Source organism: Schistocerca nitens, chromosome 7 (assembly GCF_023898315.1).
Source record: "Schistocerca nitens isolate TAMUIC-IGC-003100 chromosome 7, iqSchNite1.1, whole genome shotgun sequence".
Lineage (NCBI taxonomy): Eukaryota > Metazoa > Arthropoda > Insecta > Orthoptera > Acrididae > Schistocerca > Schistocerca nitens.
The window spans coordinates 278,345,352-278,368,988 of record NC_064620.1 but is presented as its reverse complement, the minus strand read 5'-3'; the positions used below and the strand labels follow the sequence as shown (position 1 = coordinate 278,368,988).

Below are 23,637 nucleotides of genomic sequence, written 5' to 3'. Positions count from 1 at the left end.
AATGATGAATAATATTCAACTGCAACAGTTTTACCCTTTTCCAGATAGTCGATGAGTATTATCCCTAGCAAATCCCAAAAGGCAGTCGCCATAACATTTCCGGCCGAAGGAATGGTCTTCGCCTATTTCGGTACAGATTCTCCCTTGGTAACCCATTGTTTAGATTGTTGTTTGGTCTCAGGAGTATAGTAGTAATGTATCCGTGTTTCATCCACAGTGACAAAACGACGATTAAAGTCCTGTGGATTCTTCCTGAACAGTGCAAACCATCCTTGCAACACTTCACATGATTCCGTTTTTGGCCAAACGTGAGCAATCGTGGAACCCACCTTGTGGATAGCTTTCTCATGTCCAAATGTTTATGCAAAATATTATGTACCCGTGCATTTGAGATGCCCACAGCACTAGCAATCTCACGCACTGTAACTCTTCTGTAATCCATCATCATATCATGGATTTTATCAGTGATTTCTGGAGTCATAACCTCCACAGGGCTTCCAGAATGTTCAGCATCACTTGTGCCCATATGGCCACTCCGAAAATTTTGAAACCACTTATAAACTGTTCTAATCGAAGGTCCAGAGTCACCGTAATGTTTATCAAGCTTCTCTTTAGTCTCCAGAGGCGTTTTGCTTTTCATAAAGTAATGTTTAATCACCACACGAAATTCTTTTTTGTCCATTTTTTGACAACCACTCGACTTCCTTGATTCACATGAATGCCAAATACAAAGAAATTGACCAATATGGCTGAAACTTGGTGTGCATTCTCTCCAAGGATGCTACTAACTAAACATGACCTCGATACGTGCCGGTGGTGCCATCTCTCTGACTTTGCACGGACTTTTCAAACGCCCCTCCTAGTGGGTGATAATAGAAGATATTTTTAAAAATGTGGCTGTTTACTTGAAACCAAAATTATTCCTGTTAGCTGTTTCTTGACTTGCAATTATCCACAGTTGTTTGTAAGAGGTAAAGTTTCTCAAAATAATGAGAAATTTTGTTATACAGAACAATTGTTTCTGAATATGATTCTTGTAATGCTCTTATTCAGACATAGACACATGCAACAGTGCATCAAATGATATTTAAAGTGACCTGTGTCAGTGATTTCATAAAAGTGGAGAAATAGAAATACAGTATTATGAAATTATTAATTTATTCACTTATTTGCCATGCAACAAATATCCCCATTTATGCTGCAACAAGTTGTATGCATTGAAATATCTTCTTATGAAACACATGAATTAACTGACGTAATATGAAAATAGTAGAATTACCAGTTTAACAACAGGCTTTCTATCTGGTTAAAGTAAATATTTTGATCGAAATACTGTGAAGACAGAATTTGAATAAGTACAGCATGGATGTACAAGTACATTGGGAACAATTATTTCCCACAAAGTGAAGGAGGGCAGGAGAGTACTTTTTTGGGGGGGGGGGGGGGGCAAATATGAACATCAGTAAGTATACACAGCCTGATGAAAAAAGAAAAACACCCAGTGTTATTTACTGTTTTATGAATATGTGATCTTGTCCTTTATATGTTTATATTAGCCGGCCGCGGTGGTCTCGCGGTTCTAGGCGCGCAGTCCGGAACCGTGCGACTGCTACAGTCGCAGGTTCGAATCCTGCCTCGGGCATGGATGTGTGTGATGTCCTTAGGTTAGTTAGGTTTAAGTAGTTCTAAGTTCTAGGGGACTGATGACCACAGCAGTTGAGTCCCATAGTGCTCAGAGCCATTTGAACCATTTTTTTGTTTATATTAACTCCTGTTTATTGTCGATCTGAAGATGATCTTATAAAAAGATCGAAACTGGTCACCACATTAAAAAAGTTATGTGATCAAGACTGCTTCCAGTTTATTTATAATAATTACAGATCACTGTTTTTCTATATCAGAACTACGTTCTTTAAAATGTTAAAAACACCCGGAGGAGAAACTGAAATGAAATAAAACTTCACGGGTTGAAAGGGGAAGTGATGTCATTTCAGTGATAACAGAACCAAGCCAAAGTTACAAAGAATGTTGCAGCATGAGCCCACTTGTCGGTATGACTTTGCACCCCCTCTTGCTTAAATACCTGCAGTGGTTCATTTGGAAAGGGTGTCATAAAGCCATTGCATCCTTTTCTGAGGTAAGTTGGCTAGCAACTGTTGTAACTGGCCACTGCAGTATCTCAAAATCACATACACAATTTGTTGAGACGCATGCCATTTGTGGACGAGCATTGTCCTGTTGAAAACTGGCTCTATGATACTGCTGCATGAGAAAAACACATGAGGAACTACTGTTACGTACCAATGTGTCGTTAAGAGTACCACAGGTCACTTCCAGTGAGGACACAAAGTCCTACCACACGGCACCCAACACCATGACACACTGTGCCTCTCCAAAACATTGGAGAAAGACATCTCATCTCGTGGCCATATTCTCTGAAAATGGGCTCCTGGGTAGTGCAGAACTGCGATTCATCCCTGAACACATTGCAATCTCATCCATTAGAAGCTTTTGTGTTGTGATGTTAATGGCAGCCTACACTTGGAATGGTAATTTTCTAATCTGGATGCTGCTAATATCCAACCAAAGATGGAGGATGACACAGGTTACTTGTTCTTGAGTGGTAGGTGCAGATGTGAAGGAGTTACAATGAGCATTGTGCACAGTACAGTGATTCGCCCATATGGTGGACATACATTGTCAACTGGAATTTGGTTGATGAGTACGCCTGGCCTCCCATTCCCATTCCCATTCCCATGTGGTCCACCATCAGGCCACTGTCACATCTGAATGCTCCACAAATCTAGGCATTGCACGATTCAACCAACTGGTCAAATGGAGACTGAAAATGAGGCGCCTTTCAAATCCTGTCAACACTGTCTCTTATGAGCGCAAAACATCTCCACGTCTTTCACGTTGATCACTCAGTGTCTGCTGCTGTTCATGCCCCTATTGTACCCTACTAGGCCTGGTAACAAAACTAAATTTGAACAACGCTAATACACTCTGTTGGCCATCCTAATTGTTACAGAGAATTGCAACTGTAATCATTTTCATACCCACCCATGTTGTGTTCAAGTACAAAGTTACGCTGACATGTGCACCAATGGGGCTTGTGTGGTATGGTAGCCCTCTACCTTCCACCATTTCGTTTTGGAACTGCAGCAGTTGGATTCAAAGATATGGGTGTCAAAAGAGGTCATCACGGTGGAAGTGTACTAACCTGATTGTAGACTAAAGTTCCATGGTGATGCAGCAGAATTTCCTGATGAATGGAATTCTTCAAGTCATTGATTGTGCGAGGCTTGTTCATGTAGACTTTTGATTTTAAATACCCCACAAAGAGAAGTCGCATATTGACAAATCAGGTGAGCGAAGGGGCGAGTAAACATCACCATATCTCAAAATAACATGTCCTAGGAACATTTGTCAAACCACTTCCATGGGTGCTCTCGCCATGTGAGCTGTGACACCATCCTGCCTGATGCCTTTCAAGTTCTGTATGAAGAAAGTTGTTTAACATTGTAACGTAGTTCGCTGATGCCACAGTAGCTGCAGTTCCTTCCTTTACACAAAAATAAGGTTCAACAATCCCCATCTTTGAAATGTAGCACCACACTGTGACTTTTAAACTGTGGAGAGGTCTTTGATGTAATTCATGTGGGTTCTCCGGCGCCCAATCCCGACAAATTTGAACATTGACATAACTGTCTAGATGGAAATGTGCTTCATCACTCATGAAGACTATAGAATCTGCATCTTCCGTAAAAATTTCGTCCATTATGCGACAAAACTCTCTGCGCTGCACAAAATCCCCCTTCACTAAGCTGCTGGATGATCATTATCTTGTACGGGGGAAATTTACGATCATCATGTAAGATGCGGTGAAGCGAACGACGTGACATACCCAGCGCTACAGCGTGTCATCTAGCTGATCATTTCGGACTAGCAAGAACTGCTGTTCTCACTTGGTCTACATTTTCCAGAATATGAACTGAACGGGGAAGACCAGGTGGTTTATTTTTCATCACAGATCCAGTACTTCTAAATGCTGCAACCCGCCGGAGTACAATATTTTGATCAGGCGCTGCACCTCGACATCCCACTCTAAAATTGTGACCGAAAAGATGTTGCACTGTGACTACAGAATCATTGTTTCTAAAGTACTGCTTGACAATGAACACACGATGCTCTACACTACAATGCTCCATAGTGACTGAAACTGCATTGTATGGCAGTCTGCCAACATTCGTTCAAGGTCAATACCCCCTCTCGTCGCTTCATACTAGTATTTCAAGAAACATGCGTTTCCTCTGCTCCATCCTGTGTTTAATGTAATATTTGATAACATGGTCTGGGAGAATATTGTAACCGATACTAACCAGTACACAGAACAAACACATACCAATCCAAACAGAATACAAGGAATCAATAACAACTGGTTTCCTGTGAATTATAAAGGAACTAAAAGATATTTTGTATTGTCTATAAGAATTGCACGGGTGAAAAACCAACTGAATTGGTCGAAGAGGGCTGTTACAGAGGCACCCATATTTCGAAATACAGTGCTGCCAAAAAGATATCTGCAAATTACGAGACATTTGCACTTTACAGACAATGATCTGGTTACCATCACAGATAAACTGAGTAAAATAAAACCTTTGATAAAGTATTTGAATCAAAAATTTAAAGAAGTTATACAATGAAATATAACATTACTATCGATAAATTACTTGGGTAATTTAAAGGCGACGTATCTTACAAACAATGCAATTCATCGAAAAGGGATCAATTTGTTATTAAATTTTACAAATTATGTGAGTCAGATTCAGGTTATTGCTATGACTTTAAAATATATACAGACCACAGTAAGAAAAGTTGTGATGATAGCACCTCCAAAGCTAACACAGTCAGTATTATTATGCCTAGGTAATTGATGCTTTTTATACTTTTTTATCAAACTTGTGTATGACACTATCACCTAATTATAAAACAAATGTCATTGGCACAATATTTTCAAATAGAAAGAATTTGCCAAAAGATTTCTGTAAAGTAAAATTAAATAGAACGGAATACAGAATAAGGAGCTGCAATCGAATACTCGCTGTGAAGCTATATGTTCACATTATGTGATGAAAAAACATGAACCAGTAGAAATGATTGTACAAGGATGTAATTGTGCTTCAAAACCAAGTGCGTACAACAAGGGAATGAATGGAATTGATTGGCAAGACCAAACACTTGCAAGCTTCCCAATCATGAGGAAATATAGGAAAGAATATAAAAAGATTTTATTTTATGTGTTCAATATTGGTATTTTCGATTTGTACATTTTGTGCAGGTATTGGTATTTTCAATTCGTACATTCGTGCAACAAAACAAATAATGGGGGTAAGAACAGATTTACGTTGATTATAGGTTTGAAATAGCCGCATCATTACTGGAGAATATACCAGAACAGGACAGGGATGAGTACTGTACAGAGATTTACAAGAGAGACTGCATGTGAAACACTGGGTCCATTTTCCTAAGCACAATGACCCAACAGCATCAAAATCAAGGCCATCAGGACTCTGTAAAGTTTGCATGAAAAATAAAAATTGGAGTGAAACAGCTTGGGGGTAAAGAAATGTAAAGTTCACTTAAGTATACCCTTATGTTTTGAACGATATCACATCCTTGAGGATGATTGATTATGTTGTTTGCTTTTTGAAAAGTGCTAATTATGTGAACTGTGAATGTGTTTGTGAATTGGAGATAAATGGTATTGATTTATATTATATTGTATTGATTGATAATACACAAGGTTGTAATTTTTACATAATTAAACCAGTTAAATCTTCCACATGTACTTACACTGCTTAAGTCGTGTGCAGTTGGTACAATGCCAGACTGATTTGCGGAACCATGGAATGGCCCAAAGGCCAGGTGATCATGTTTACATTTTGGATCCAGGCTGTTGGAACTTAAATCGTACATTATGGGATTAACTAAATGTATTAAAATTCAGGGTAGCATTTGATTAATACACTGTATGCTGTCATGGTGCATTCTCTGTTTTCATGTAAGATTGCCATTTTTGAAATTTACCTAATTTACTCAGATTCATAATCAGAGGCTTAATTAGATAATCAAGGGCATTTTCAGGTTTAGAAAAATTATAGGAACAAAAGTATAATGCCAGGTCTGGAAATCTAACTATAATGTCAGATCTGGAAATCTAACAAGCATAACGGCTTGAATGGGAAAAGTAACTTCGGGTGTAGCCAAACTTAATTACATATATCTTTAAAATTAACGCAATAGATAAAAAAAAAAAAAAAAATCCACTCATCAAGCAGTGGCAGGAGAAAACACATACAGTAGTTTAGGAATGAGCAAGCTTTTGGAGCCAGTGGCTCCTCCTTCTGACAAAAGGGTTGAAGGAGAGGGAAGAGGGATGCAGGAAAAGGTCTGGTGAGTTTAAGGCAGTGGGGGGGAGTTCAGAAAAGTTGCCCAGAACCCCAAGTCAAACTTACTGGACAGGATGAGAAGGAAAGACTGTTTGCTGGGAGTTGCACTGGATGAGATTCGAAAGCCTCAGAGTGAAGGGGTGATAAGTAAGACAGAGATTATGGACAAAACATTGTGCAAGAATTAATAAGAGTGGAGACCTAAATGCATTATACATGGCAGAGGTGGTGGATGGGGAAAATAGACAAAGCAGAAAATAAAATATATAGAAAACTAAAATGGAGTGAAGAAATGAATAGTTACTAAAAATAAATAGTGAGACTGAAGAAATTAAGGTAAAATAAGGCCAAGTAGGTGGCGTGAACCAAGTACATGTTCCAGTGCCAGTCCCCACCCGCAGAGTTCTGATAAACTGGTGTCTGTGAAAAGCATCCAGTAGGCACATGTGGTGAAACAGGCACCTAGATCATGACTGTCACATTGTAGAGCATGGTCTGCAACAGGATACTGTGTGTTGCCAGTATACACCCTCTGTCTGTGCACATTCATCCAAACTGATCAGTATTTACATAACAGCTGGCATATGGCATATGTCATTTAACGGGTGGCTCTACTTTGATAGTTTATGTTTTGTCAGTTATATAACTGGGATAGGTGGCAGTAGGAGGGTGTGTAGGGCCAGTCTTGTAGTGGGGATGGTCACATGGTAGGAGCAATAGGTCAGAGAAATGGGTGCAGAAGGAGCATAGGGTCTGACCAGGATGTTGCGGAGATTTTGAGGGAGGGGGGAGGGGGGGTTGGGGTGGTAAAGATGCCGGACAGAGTGGACTTCATTTCAGGGCATGATTTTAGGAAGTCTTAACTTTGTCAAAGTAGCCGATCAATACACTCAAGACAAGACAACACTGTATTACAAGAGGTATACTCCTAATATTTTTTTGGGATAAGCTATATCAGGATTGGATATGATGGTCTGGGAAATGTGCTTTTCAGCTAGGCTAGTGGGGTAATTACATTCATTCAAGCCTGAGGTGAGAATGGTGGTGTATTGCTGTAAAGAGCCTGCATCAGAAAAAATACATATGCCTTGAACACTTGTGGGAGGGAACATTTGATGTGAAACAGTTGGAAACTGTCAAAATGTAAGTGCTGTTGTTTGTTGGTAGGTTTAATGTTAACGGACATGTGTAGCTGACCCTCATTGAGGATGAGGTTAACATCAAGTAAAGTGGAATGGGATTTGGAATAGGACCATGTGAAATTTAATTTGGAGAATTTATTTAGAGACTCTAAAAATTTTATGATATCAGCCTCACCTTGAGTCCATATGACAAAGATGTCACCAATGTTTCTAAACCAAACCACTGGATTATGGATTCCAGGAAATCCCCCTCCAAGTGACCCATGAGAAGGTTGCCATAGGAAGCAGCCATCCTTATTCCTATGGCTATGCCCATGATCTTTTTGTATGTCTGCCCCTCAAAGATGAAGCAGTTGTTGGTAAGTATAAAGTTGATTAAGGGAAGCAGGAATGATGATATATGTTTGGTATCAGGTAGTACTGAGTGAGGTTATGTTCAGCAGCAGACTCACCATGTACATGGGGGATGTTGGTATAGATGGAGGTGGCATCAATAGTGACACACAGGGTGTGTGATGGGAATGGAATGGGCACAGATTTCAGACAATGTAATAAGTGGTTGGCATCTTTTATGTTGTTTGTGCTATATGTTGCAGGGGTTGATTAACTAAGGCAGATACACATTCAGTGGGAGCTTTGAAGCCAGCAACTATGAGATGGCCAGGATGATTGGATTTGTGGATCTTAAACACAGGTCCAACAAAAACAATCAAAATCAAACAACTATCAAATTACCCATAAAAATCAGGAACTTAGGAAAGCCAGTTCTGTCAAATTCCTTGGGATATTTCCCTAGTATTATCACTTACAGTGTTGTCCCACTCAAGTAACATGGGCACTAGAAAAGTTGTTTACCACAACTATTTTGAATCAATTGTAAGATATGCAGTACTGTTTTGGAGGAAGGCAAGTAGTTTAAATAGGATATTATTTCTTTAGAAAACTATTATTAGAAATGTGTGTAACATTAAGCCCAGCGATTCATGCCAGCCTGTATTCCCAGACCTAATATTTTAAGTATTCTGTGTACTTAAATTTATGAACTGTTTATATTTACTTGTACCAATCCAGAATTATTTGTGGAAAAACATTTTCAGTGTATGTGTGACAGAAGAAACAAAGATAATTTCATGTTGTCATTTCATAGATTAAAACTCTACTCTCAGACTCCTCAATACATATCTGTTAAAATTTATGGTAAATTAAAGATAAAATTCACACTATTCTTGTGCAAAAATGTTATTCATTCATGAAATTTTTAAATCCTGATACATAATTATTTGTGGAGTAATGTAATAAACTTATAACGATGTTTTGTAATGTAATTGAATAGATAAAAAATCTACTCTACACGAAGAAGGGTTGAAAGGGAAGGAAGAGGGGTGAAGGAGAAGGAACTTGAGAGGTTTAGGAAAAGGTGTAGAGTTTGGAAAAGTCATCCAGAACCACCGGTCAGGGGAGTCTTACCTGACGGGATGAGAAGGAAAGACTGATTGTGGGGGACTGCACTAGATGAGATTTGAAAACTCGAGAGCTTAAATGTGGAAGACAGGGTAATATGCAACCCAGAGATTACTGATAAAACACTCAGCATGAGTTAATAAGCATGAAAAGCTAACTGGATTGTATGTAACAGAGGTGGAAGGGGGGACACTGAAAAATAGATAGGGCAGAAAGTGAAAGATGTAGAAAACTAAAATGGAGTGAAGAAAGGAGTAGTTACTGTGAATAAACGCTGAGTCAGGTGAAATTAATGTAAATTAAGGCCAGCTGAGTGGCGAGAACCAAGGACATGTTATAGCGCTAGTTCCCACCTGCGGAGTTCTGAGAAACTGGTTTCTGGGGAAGAATGCAGATGGCATGTTTGGCAAAACAGGCACTGACGTCACAACCGTCATGTTGTAGAGCATGCTGTGTAACAGGATATTGTGTGTTGCCAGCACACACCCTCTGCCTACCCCATCCATCCTAGTTGATAACTTGGTGGTAGTCTTGCCAATGTAAAAGGCTGAACAGTGTTTACATAACAGCTGGTATATGACGTTGTTGTTACACAGGTGGCTCTCCTTTTGATTGTATATGTTTTACCAGTTACAGAGCTGGTGTATGTAGTGGTAGGGGAGGGTGCATAGGGCAAGTCTTGCAGTGGGGATGGTGACAGAGGCAGAAGTCATAGGGTAGGGAGAAGGGTGCAGAGAAGCGTAGAAACTGACAAGGATATTGCGGAAATTGGGAGGGTGATGAAAAGATATTGTAGGTGTGGCAGGCAAAACTTGAGACAGAATGACTCTCATTTTAGGGCATGATTTTAGGAAGTCATAGCCTTGTCAAAGTAGGTGATTAATGCATCCAAGACTGGGATAATAGTGACAAGAGGTGTACTCCTAAGATGTTTTTTGGAGAGACTTTAAGAGTCTGCATCCAAACAAATACATTTGCCTTGAATGTCAAGGCTATATGGGAGGGAATGTTTGACATAGAAAGGGTGACAGCTGTCAAAATGTAAGTACTATTGTTTGTTTGTAGTCTTAATGTGAACAGAAGTGTGTAGCTGACCTTTGGTGAGGGTGAGATCAGTATCAAGGAAAGTCACATGAGATTCAGAGTAAGACTCTTGAAATTTATTTGGGAGGGGGTATTTAGAGATTCCAGGAATTTTAACAGATTAGCCTCACTACGAGTCCGTATGGCAAAGATGTAATCAATGTGTCTAAACCAGATCAGGGGCTGAATGCTTATGGATCCCAGGAAAACCCCATCCAAGTGACCCATGGAATGGTTGGCATAGGAAGGAGACATCCTGGTTGCCATGACCGTACCCCTGATCTGTTTCTATGTCTGCCCCTCAGAGTGAAGTAGTTGTTGGTGAGTATAAAGTTGATGAAGGTGAGCAATCATTTTTTGTGTTATGTAGACCACTTTTCTGGCAAGAGATTCTCACCCACTCTTTACCTCTTGTTAACCATTGTCTATTCTCATGATTTTTGTATGAATGTTTCTGATTTTTCCAAATTTTTTTCTTGCTTTCCTTCCATTTTTCTACCTTTTTCCACCCTCTGCTTCTCTTTTTTACCACTCCCACTATTTCTATCATTCCAGTCTCTCCTCTCTTGCCATGATGAATCACATCACATACGATATCTGTTCTTTTTGGAAACCTGCTTTTGTGCTACGAAAGCTAAGTGCCACATTCTGCTTCTTAAAACCTGCTTGTTCCTTGGAGTTACTCCCAAAGGCCTAACATTGAAAGTACCTGTTTCTGTGTAGTCCTACTCTACACCAGGCTCTTTCATAGTTTCAAATACAGCAATCTCTTGCACTTACCTGTTTAATCTGTGTCCTATATGCCTCATCTGCCAATGTCCACTCCACAAGACTTCTCACATTCTACAAAATCCTGCATTTATCTACCCCTCATATTTCCTTGGTTGTGTCATTCACCAAGCCAACTTCAGACTGCAACAACATGCCAGACTTCACCTCAGAAAGCTATCCTACCTTCTCTTAAACTACCTCAACTGTGGTGTTTCCCTTCCTGTCATTTTGCAGCTACAAATATCACTTTGCAACCCAGTCCCAAAAACTTTCCAACAGCAAGCATGACATTGAACCTTGCCTTGAACAGTTCTGACCATGATTCCAACTTGATCCACCACCACTACTTCAAAATCATCCCTTACAAGCCTTCCAAGAATTCTTCACAGTCAGCATTGCTTCACAACCCTTCCTCAGGCCCCTAAAACACGATGCTAACCTGTCTTTTGCAGAACTCCTCACCAAATGCCAGCTACACACTTCTGTCCACATTAAACCTACAAACGAACAACACTGCTAACATTTTGACAGTTGCCATCCTTTCCATGTCAAACGTTCCTTCCCATACAGCCTTGGCATTCGAGGCAAACTTATTTGTTCGGATGCAGTCCCTTTACAGCAGTATACCACCATTCTTACCTCATCAATCACTTGACATAATTACTACACCAGTCTAGTTCAAAAACAGATTTCGTGGGCCATCACATCCAATCCTGATACTACTGATCTCTCCAAAAAAAGAACTTTGGTGTACACCACTTGTTACTCAGTATTATCCTGTCTTGAATATATTAATCAGCCACTTTGACGAGGCCATGACTTCCTGGAATCATGCCCCCATGAGATCCATTCTGTCTGAGGTTCTGCCCACCACACCTGGAATAGCTTTTTGTTGCCCTTCCAATCTCCGCAATATCCTTGTCAGACCCTATGCTCCTGCACCCATCTTCCTACCTTGGCTTCTGCCCCTGTGATATTCCCATGCAGACTTGCCCTATGCACCCTGGCAAAACATATACTATCAAAGGGAGAGCCACCTGTGAAATAGCATGTTGTATACCAGCTGTTATGTAGACACTGTTTGGCCTTTTACATCGGTATAACTACTGTCACATTATCAATTAGGATGGTTGAGGATAGACAGAGGGTATGTACTGGCAGCACACAATATCCTATTGCAGAGCATGCTCTACAACATGACATTCATGACCTTAGTGCCTGTTCCACCACACACGCCATCTGGACTCTTCCACCAGAACTCCACAGGTGGAAACTAGCCCTGCAACATGTCCTTGGTTCTCACCATCCACCTGGCCTTACTTTACGTTACTTTCTTCCGTCTCATCATTTCCCCACAGTAGCTACTCCTTTCTACACTCAATTTTATTTTTCTACATCTTTCATTTTCTGCCATGTCTATTTTTTACTGTCTCCCTCCCATCTCTGTTACGTACAAACCACTTAGCTTTTCAGTCATATTAACTTGTGCACAATCTTTTATCAGTAATCTCTGTATTGCATATGACTCTGTCTTCCACATTTAAGCTCTCAGTTTTTCAAACCTCGTCTGGTGCAATCACCAACAATCAGTCCATCTTTCTCATCCCGTCCGATAAGACTCCTCTGAGCTGGGGTTCTGGGTGACTCTTCCAAACTCTACCCCTTTTCCTAAACCTTTTCAGTTCCTTTCCCTTCATTCCTCTTTCTTTACCCTCAAGTCTTCTGCTGGAAGAAGGAGCCTCTGGCTCTGAAAGCTTGCATAAGTAAAACCCGTTTATGTTTTTTTATATGTGTGTTCTCGTGCCACTTCTTGTTGAGCAGATCTTTTATCTATTCAGTTACATTATAATGACTGACTATTTTTGTTGTTATAATGATGTTCATAAGTTAATATTCATCTTAGGTTCTTTTGACACATTGTATGTATCTCAGTTGTGTTACATATATTAATGAGTACCCTGTACATTAAATCAATGATTTATGTATTAATGTAATAAGATAATGAAATTCTGTTTCTGATCCTGTAGTTGACGATTCTTTATGATCAGAGTACAAATGCATTTGTAATACTGCAAATATAATTCCCAGTAACGCATCTTTTTTTAATATATTTTCCCCATGTGGAACGTTTCTTTCTATTATATTCAATTAAATATTCAGTATGCTTTCAATTTACCCACAAAGCAAGTTACAATGGTCTCCCATGACCAGTTCATGAGTGCTGTTTACCGATCAGGGACTTTTATCAAAAACAATTAATGCAGAGATAGAAAAGATTTAAACAGGAGTTGCACACTTAATTATGGATGTCTTTAGAGCATTACAGAAATAACCAAGTACTTAAGGCTAAAATTGCCATCAGACTCAAAAAATTAGATTGAAGAGTGTGAAAGTGCATTAACTGAATAGTAATGTAATGCCTCTCATTTCAGGTTCAGAAATCAAGTAAAAGAGCTTGAAGTTATCTTAGAAAATTTAGTAATCAAAGTTTTTGAAACCATCAAGAATGTTGAGGAAGGTATTGAGGCATTGCAAGGATTTTACCATTATTACAAACGACCAGCCCTCAAACAGTTATTTGAAAAGAAGACAGCAGAGGTAACTCATTTGCGTTTACCTAAAATGCACAAATTAATGTAACAAGAAACACAGTATGTTAGTAGTTTTTTAAATATAACAAATAGTTTAAAAGTTGAATTCTGATGTACAGATACGAGTAGAATTCTGTGTTTGTATTATCAGTCATTAGATGAAGATCTTGTTTCTTTCCCACAGTTTTTAATTCTGGCATCTTATGGTGTTTTAATATATTTTACTGGAAACTATAATTAAGTGCTAAAACATTGACATCATTATATCCTTTTCACCATGTTCACATTAGTTTTAATTTCCCCTCCCTCGTTTTTTTGTTTGGTTTTAATTTCAGTCCCAGTATTTTCAGCGATCAGATACTGTAGTCATATTGTCCCGTGATAAAAAGAATAACTATATCATGTCAAGCTTAAGAAGTATAACTTGCAGTGAATTGTGTAGGCTCAAGTGTAAGAGCTACATGATTAATAAAGTTTCAGAAGTGAATGCTTTGATATTTGTCTTGCAGAATATAAGTCTTATCATGTGACTGCTTCTAGCAATAAACTAATTATCTATTGCGTAAATGATGGGGTACAGTCATTTTGGAAGCATTAGTTCTGGACAGAATAACATAGGCAGTATTACCAGTTGGTGTATGGAATGCTAGCTCCTTTTGTTGTTGTTGTAGTCTTCAGTCCTGAGACTGGTTTGATGCAGCTCTCCATGCTACTCTATCCTGTGCAAGCTTCTTCATCTCCCAGTACTTACTGCAACCTACATCCTTCTGAATCTGCTTAGTGTATTCATCTCTTGGTCTCCCTCTACGATTTTTACCCTCCACGCTGCCCTCCAATACTAAATTGGTGATCCCTTGATGCCTCAGAACATGTCCTACCAACTGATCCCTTCTTCTGGTCAAGTTGTGCCACAAACTTCTCTTCTCCCCAATCCTATTCAATACTTCCTCATTAGTTATGTGATCTACCCATCTAATCTTCAGCATTCTTCTGTAGCACCACATTTTGAAAGCTTCTAATCTCTTCTTGTCCAAACTATTTATTGTCCATGTTTCACTTCCATACATGGCTACACTCCATACAAATACTTTCAGAAAAGACTTCCTGACACTTAAATCTATACTCGATGTTAACTAATTTCTCTTCTTCAGAAACGCTTTCCTTGCCATTGCCAGTCTACATTTTATATCCTCTCTACTTCGACCATCATCTGTTATTTTGCTCCCCAAATAGCAAAACTCCTTTCCTACTTTAAGTGTCTCATTTCCTAATCTAATTCCCTCAGCATCATTCAACTTAATTCGACTACATTCCATTATCCTCATTTTGCTTTTGTTGATGTTCATCTTATATCCTCCTTTCAAGACACTATCCATTCGGTTCAACTGCTCTTCCAAGTCCTTTGCTGTCTCTGACAGAATTACAATGTCATCGGCGAACCTCAAAGTTTTTATTTCTTCTCCATGGATTTTAATACCTACTCCAAATTTTTCTTTTGTTTCCTTCACTGCTTGCTCAATATACAGATTGAATAACATCGGGGAGAGGCTACAACCCTGTCTCACTCCCTTCCCAACCACTGCTTCCCTTTCATGTCCCTCGACTCTTATAACTGCCACTGGTTTCTGTACAAATTGTAAATATCCTTTCGCTCCCTGTATTTTACCCCTGCCACCTTCAGAATTTGAAAGAGAATATTCCAGTCAACATTGTCAAAAGCTTTCTCTAAGTCTACAAATGCTAAAAACGTAGGTTTGCCCTTCCTTAATCTAGCTTCTAAGATAAGTCGTAGGTTCAGTATTGCCTCACGTGTTCCAACATTTCTACGGAAACCAAACTGATCTTCCCCGAGGTCGGCTTCTACTAGTTTTTCAATTCGTCTGTAAAGAATTCGCGTTAGTATTTTGCAGCTGTGACTTATTAAACTGATAGTTCGGTAATTTTCACATCTGTCAACACCTGCTTTCTTTGGGATTGGAATTATTATATTCTTCTTGAATTCTGATGGTATTTCACCTGTTTCATACATCTTGCTTACCAGATGGTAGAGTTTTGTTAGGACTGGCTCTCCCAAGGCTGTCAGTAGTCCCAATGGAATGTTGTCTACTCCGGGGGCCTTGTTTCGACTCAGGTCTTTCAGTGCTCTGTCAAACTCTTCATGCAGTATCGTATCTCCCATTTCATCTTCATCTACATCCTCTTCCATTTCCATAACATTGTCCTCAAGTACATCGCCCTTCTATAGACCCTCTATATACTCCTTCCACCTTTCTGCTTTCCCTTCTTTACTTAGAACTGGGTTTCCATCTGAGTTCTTGATGTTCATACAAGTGGTTCTCTTTTCTCCAAAGGTCTCTTTAATTTTCCTGTAGGCAGTATCTATCTTACCCCTAGTGAGATAAGCGTCTACATCCTTATATTTGTCCTCTAGCCATCCCTGCTTAGCCATTTTGCACTTCCTCTCGATCTCATTTTTGAGACGTTTGTATTCCTTTTTGCCTGCTTCATTTACTGCATTTTTATATTTTCTCCTTTCATCAGTTAAATTCAGTATTTCATCTGTCACCCAAGGATTTCTACTAGCCCTCGTCTTTTTACCTACTTGATCCTCTGCTGCCTTCACTACTTCATCCCTCAAAGCTACCCATTCTTCTTCTACTGTATTTCTTTCCCCCATTCCTCCTTTTATATGTTTGTAAATACAAGTAAATGTCCATAAACTAGACAAAGAATCTAATATTGTATGATTATAACATTGATGGTGCAATTCTGAAGCCTGTATGTTGTATGCATAATTGGGATAATACCAGGGTTGGTTTAATCTTTTCTTGGCCCATAGCACTGATAAACAGCAAGACGTGTATTCAGGAATAGGTAGTCATATTTTTTTATGTTTTATTTAGTTCCATATAAAATGTGAACGTATAATTCAATTTTATTTCTCTAATTTAAGCACTAACTTGCCTTTTATAAACAAGAACTGTCTCATCACAAACTTAAAACAAAAGTTTTGAACCACTACCTGATTAAGCCATCCATACACAATGAGCTGACCTTGGATTTGACGCCACTCCATTATTTGCCGAAACTGGCACAAGGTTGGACATAATGTCATAACTGAATAGGGTATTTGATTTAATGTAAGTTAAAATTCTGCATGTTTTTTTCCTAATGGTTCTGGTTCTTTAAGTAATGTGTTCAGAAAATATGACCAAACTCCCTAATATGATCAAACAGTGTCGTTATCCTCTATCAAGGCTTATCTTTTGGATGGAACTTGGTTATTAAGAAATGGTACATTTTTCCCATGCCAAAAATTCCTTGAATTCCATGACCACAAATTAGGGATTGTTATCTGCAATAACTATGTAGGCTTAACCACTTAACAAAAATAGTGCTTATGTAGGCAATTAATAATGGTTTTGTTACTGCTCTCTTAGTAGGATAGAACATCATTAGCTCAGTTCAGTATTGCAATATTGCAGTCTTGATGCAGTGATCCACAAAGGTTCACAGCAACCAAATCCCATAACCTCTAAGAAATGTAGTACACAATTGTGTACCTATATTCACAGTGTCCACTTTTACTCTCTGCCAAACCTTACAATTTATAAAAGATCCTTAATCCTTTTAACATATTGTGAATTGTTGGTGTTTCGACAAATTCATAGTACATTTGCGTGGGCCAAAATGCCCTGCATGTATTTATTCTGCATCAGCTTTTCTATTAGGTTTTCCAGGATATATACATATAAACATAATATTTAAATTCCTTGGAATGTTTTTTTTTAATACAATTTCTGTATGGGTCCTCCAAATGGTGCTTAAGCAAGACCATCTATTTATTTATTTATCCATCCACCTACAGATCATCTCACAATGATTTTGTATTTGTCATCGTAATACAATCAAAATAAAAAGCTCAAAATATACACAGAATAAACAGGTATTATGCTGTTGCCTGCTCTTTGAATGAAAGGTAGTTCACTAAACAGTTTCATTATTTCCTTTTCTTATCATGTCACAAATAAAAATACACAATAATAAAGCTCCCTTTTTGACATCTTCTCTATATCTTAAACCCTTGGGAAGAATTAGGTACGGCATTGTCCTGAGACCTGAAGCCATAGGTAGTAGTGGGTGCAGAGAATGGTAAGGTGCTGGGCCAGCAAAATTTTGATTACATTTAACAAATTTTATTTACAAAAACACAAAAAAACAACTTTAGATGAGACCTAAACATCAAAATTTTGTGGACACTTTTACCAAAATGACAATACAATTTAATCATGCAAAACCTTGGCAACATAGACATTACTTCAAATTCACAGCTGTTTGAATCAATTCAGAGTTTGTTACAACTGCTGAACATGGAGGCAAATACTAGAGTGCATGCTAGTTTAGATAAGTGATTACCACAATGGCCAGGGTGAGGTGGAGAGAATGAAATTATGCCTTAAAAATAAATAAATACACCACCTTATATATTCATATATCTAAAAACAAAGATGATGTGACGCACCGAACGAAAGTGCTGGCAGGTCGATAGACACTCAAACACACACAAAATTCAAGCTTTCGCAACAAACTGTTGCCTCATCAGGAAAGAGGGAAGGAGAGGGAAAGACGAGAGGATGTGGGTTTTAAGGGAGAGGGTAAGGAGTCATCCCAATCCCGGGAGCGGAAAGACTTACCTTAGGGGGAAAAAAGGATGGGTATACACTCGCACACACACATATATCCATCCACACATATACAGACACAAGCTTGTGTCTGTATATGTGTGGATGGATATGTGTGTGTGTGCGAGTGTATACCCGTCCTTTTTTCCCCCTAAGGTAAGTCTTTCTGCTCCCGGGATTGGGATGACTCCTTACCCTCTCCCTTAAAACCCACATCCTTTCGTCTTTCCCTCTCCTTCCCTCTTTCCTGATGAGGCAACAGTTTATTGCGAAAGCTTGAATTTTGTGTGTATGTTTGTGTTTGTTTGTGTGTCTATCAACCTGCCAGCGCTTTCGTTTGGTAAGTCACATCATCTTTGTTTTTAGATATATTTTTCCCACGTGGAATGTTTCCCTCTATTATATTGATAACATTATATATTAAAGCAGAATGGGAACAGTGACTTTTTTGTTTATAAAAAAGCTGAGAGATAGTTAATATTGGAGTTCAAACAGACAAAATAGCAAATAGTGTTATTATCTGTAAAAGAGTTTCACCTTATTACTCAGCCTCTAACAAGAGCATTTACACGAGAGAACTGCCCCAGGTGGCGGTAAAAGAGTGAGAAGCCGTTAACCTTTGCCACAAAAAATATACAAACTAGTACTATGGCACTAAAATTAACTGTCACACATGTCAGTATCTACAGAAACCTTACGAAGCAATAGAAATGAGCCTGATTCATATGTAGCAAAAGCGTGTAAATGAAAGACAGTTCAGTAAAGAGACATTAGTGTGAGACAACAGTGGCCACCATCAACGGACCAAACCCATCATTAAATAAAATAACTCTTACTCACTGAACTCATTAATTATTAGATTGAAATTCGATAAATGAGGGGTGAGTATGAATACAGAGAACAGATTTTCTTATTTTAACCAAGTAATAGATATAACAATTGACAGCAAGAACAGACACATTTTAGCCTGTAACATAAACCATTATTAGAATGCAGTGCATTCATGGTACATGTTACCAATCAAACACCACATTTATATCTAAAAACAAAGATGATGTGACTTACCGAACGAAAGCGCTGGCAGGTCGATAGACACACAAACAAACACAAACATACACACAAAATTCAAGCTTTCGCAACAAACTGTTGCCTCATCAGGAAAGAGGGAAGGAGAGGGAAAGACGAGAGGATGTGGGTTTTAAGGGAGAGGGTAAGGAGTCATCCCAATCCCGGGAGCGGAAAGACTTACCTTAGGGGGAAAAAAGGACGGGTATACACTCGCACACACACACTTATCCATCCACACATATACAGACACAAGCATCCCGTAACTACCCTCCCGACCTGGTACAGAAGCAAATAACCAGAGCCACTTCCTCATCCCCTAAAACCCAGAACCTCCCACAGAAGAAACACAAAAGTGCCTCACTTGTGACAGGATACTTTCCGGGACTGGACCAGACTCTGAATGTGGCTCTCCAGCAGGGATACGACTTCCTCAAATCCTGCCCTGAAATGAGATCCATCCTTCATGAAATCCTCCCCACTCCACCAAGAGTGTCTTTCCGCCGTCCACCTAACCTTCGTAACCTGTTAGTTCATCCCTATGAAATCCCCAAACCACCTTCCCTACCCTCTGGCTCCTATCCTTGTAACTGCCCCCGGTGTAAAACCTGTCCCATGCACCCTCCCACCACCACCTACTCCAGTCCTGTAACCCGGAAGGTGTACACGATCAAAGGCAGAGCCACGTGTGAAAGCACCCACGTGATTTACCAACTGACCTGCCTACACTGTGATGCATTCTATGTGGGAATGACCAGCAACAAACTGTCCTTTCGCATGAATGGACACAGGCAGACAGTGTTTGTTGGTAATGAGGATCACCCTGTGGGTAAACATGCCTTGGTGCACGGCCAGCACATCTTGGCACAGTGTTACACCTTCCGGGTTATCTGGATACTTCCCACCAACACCAACCTATCCGAACTCCGGAGATGGGAACTTGCTCTTCAATATATCCTCTCTTCCCGTTACCCACCAGGCCTCAATCTCCGCTAATTTCAAGTTGCCGCCACTCATACCTCACCTGTCATTCAACAACATCTTTGCCTCTGCACTTCCGCCTCGACTGACATCTCTGCCCAAACTCTTTGTCTTTAAATATGTCTGCTTGTGTCTGTGTATGTGTGGATGGATATGTGTGTGTGTGCGAGTGTATACCCGTCCTTTTTTCTCCCTAAGGTAAGTCTTTCCGCTCCCGGGATTGGGATGACTCCTTACCCTCTCCCTTAAAACCCACATCCTTTCGTCTTTCCCTCTTTCCTGATGAGGCAACGGTTTGTTGCGAAAGCTTGAATTTTGTGTGTATGTTTGTGTTTGTTTGTGTGTCTATCGACCTGCCAGCGCTTTCGTTCGGTAAGTCACATCATCTTTGTTTTTAGATATATTTTTCCCACGTGGAATGTTTCCCTCTATTATATAAACACCTCATTTAATTATACTTAACTTTACACAACAGAAACAAGCTTAGTGATGGCCTGAAATAAACTGCAATTAGATAATTTCCACTTCAAATAACATATAACAGTAGGTGATAAATGGTTTAATGAAACAATGCAAAAGTTCAGTCAAAAGAAGGCAAGTCACGTGACATGAGCGAAGAGGTGAATCACACAACAAAACATATAAATTGTCGGCCACTTGCCAATAAGTCTTGAACAGAACAAAACCAACAGAATAGAACATGTACTAATGACTATAACAACGCAAGACACCCGCTACAGCTAACAGTCTAGACATTGTTCCACAGTTAGCCATTAGGTAACCAGGGTGATGGCTTACAATCCACACAAACACTTAAAAGTTCACCAAGACAGCTGCTTGCTGTTAATCTCAAGCAGTAACAGTTAGCCTTTCAATGGTTGATTGTTCAGCCACTTACAAACAGTAACGGCATTAAGGATACATGGTACTTATAAATGGTGAAAAAATTGAAATTTTTTAGGACTTTATTAAATTCTGTAGCCTTTCCTGATTACATTGGCATATACATACAGGAATGAAAAATTGCCTGTATGTACCAAATTTTAAAGTTATGGTCATGTATGCCACCCCTATTCCGTTACAGAAACCAGTATTATTTCGAAAATAACTGTGAACTTTCTGTTTCCAGCAATTATACGTATGATATATTGTATATCCCCCCAAGAACCATGAACCTTGCCGTTGGTGGGGAGGCTTGCGTGCCTCAGCGATACAGATAGCCGTACCGTAAGTGCAACCACAACGGAGGGGTATCTGTTGAGAGGCCAGACAAACGTGTGGTTCCTGAAGAGGGGCAGCAGCCTTTTCAGTAATTGCAAGGGCAACAGTCTGGATGATTGACTGATCTGGCCTTGTAACACTAGCCAAAACGGCCTTGCTGAGCTGTTACTGTGAACAGCTGAAAGCAAGGGGAAACTACAGCCATAATTTTTCCCGAGGGCATGCAGCTTTACTGTATGGTTTAATGATGATGGCGTCCTCTTGGGTAAAATATTCCGGAGGTAAAATAGTTCCCCATTCGGATCTCTGGGTGGGGACTACTCAGGAGGACGTCATTATCAGGAGAAAGAAAACTGGCGTTCTACGGATCGGAGCGTGGAATGTCAGATCCCTTAATCGAGCAGGTAGGTTAGAAAATTTAAAAAGGGAAATGGATAGGTTAAAGTTAGATATAGTAGGAATTAGTGAAGTTTGCTGACAGGAGGAACAAGACTTTTAGTCAGGCGAATACAGGGTTATAAATACAAAATCAAAAAGAGGTAATGCAGGAGTTGGTTTAATAATGAATAAAAGAAACTAGGAGTGCAGGTAAGTTACTACAAACAGCATAGTGAACGCATTATTGTGGCCAAGATAGACACGAAGCCCACGCCTACTACAGAAGTACAAGTTTATATGCCAACTAGCTCTGCAGATGACGAAGAAATTGAAGAAATGTATGATGAAATAAAAGAAATTATTCAGATAGTGAAGGGAGATGAGAATTTAATAGTCATGGGTGACTGGAATTCGAGTGTAGGAAAAGGGAGAGAAGGAAACGTAGTAGGTGAATACGGATTGGGGCTAAGAAATGAAAGAGGAAGCCGCCTGGTAGAATTTTGCACGGAGCACAGCTTAATCATAGCTAACACTTGGTTCAAGAATAATGAAAGAAGGCTGTATACACGGAAGAAGCCTGGAGATACTGACAGGTTTCAGATAGTTTATATAATGGTAAGACAGAGATTTAGGAACCAGGTTTTTTAATTGTAAGATATTTCCAGGGGCAGATGTGGACTCTGACCACAATCTATTGGTTATGAACTGTAGATTAAAACTGAAGAAACTACAAAAAGGTGGGAATTTAAGGAGATGGGACCTGGATAAACTGACTAAACCAGAGGTTGTACAGAGTTTCAGGGAGAGCATAAGGGAACAATTGACAGGAATGGGGGAAAGAAATACAGTAGAAGAGGAGTGGGTAGCTTTGAGAGATAAAGTAGTAAAGGCTGCAGAGGATCAAGTAGGTAAAAAGACGAGGGCTAGTAGAAATCCTTGGGTAACAGAAGAAATATTGAATTTAATTGATGAAAGGAGAAAATATAAAAATGCAGTAAATGAAGCAGGCAAAAAGGAATACAAACGTCTCAAAAATGAGATCGAGAGAAAGTGCAAAATGGCTAAGCAGGGATAGCTAGAGGACAAATGTAAAGATGTAGAGGCTTATCTCACTAGGGGTAAGATGGATACTGCCTACAGGAAAATTAGAGAGACCTTTGGAGAAAAGAGAACCACTTGTATGAATATCAAGAGCTCAGATGGAAACCCAGTTCTAAGCAAAGAAGGGAAAGCAGAAAGGTGGAAGGAGTATATAGAGGGTCTATACAAGGGTGATGTACTTGAGGACAATATTATGGAAGTGGAAGAGGATGTAAATAAAGATGAAATGGGAGATACGATACTGTGTGAAGATTTTGACAGAGCACTGAAAGACCTGAGTCGAAACAAGGCCCCGGGTGTAGACAACATTCCATTAGAACTACTGACGGCCTTGGGAGAGCCAGTCCTGACAAAACTCTACCATCCGCTGAGCAAGATGTATGAGACAGGCGAAATACCCTCAGACTTCAAGAAGAATATAATAATTCCAATCCCAAAGAAAGCAGGTGTTGACAGATGTGAAAATTACCGAACAATCAGTTTAATAAGTCACGGATGCAAAATACCCTATGCTAATTCTTTACAGACGAATGGAAAAACTGGTAGAAGCTGACCTCGGGGAAGATCAGTTTGGATTCCGTAGAAATATAGGAACACGTGAGGCAATACTGACCCTACGACTTATCTTAGAAGCTCGATTAAGGAAAGGCAAACCTACATGTCTAGCATTTGTAGACTTAGAGAAAGCGTTTGACAATGTTGATTGGAA

At 39.5% G+C, this 23,637-nt stretch overlaps 1 protein-coding gene across 1 annotated transcript in view; it reads left to right on the top strand.

Moving 5' to 3' along the window:
* Positions 1-23,637, top strand: part of LOC126195572 (dynein axonemal heavy chain 2) — a 957,657-nt gene that overhangs the window by 60,256 nt on the left and 873,764 nt on the right. Inside the window, 8 exon segments of the mRNA XM_049934198.1 lie at positions 13,342-13,507; positions 13,620-13,637; positions 13,851-13,917; positions 14,010-14,074; positions 16,225-16,360; positions 16,738-16,868; positions 16,960-17,170; positions 18,657-18,783. Coding sequence (XP_049790155.1) covers positions 13,342-13,507; positions 13,620-13,637; positions 13,851-13,917; positions 14,010-14,074; positions 16,225-16,360; positions 16,738-16,868; positions 16,960-17,170; positions 18,657-18,783 — 921 coding nt within the window.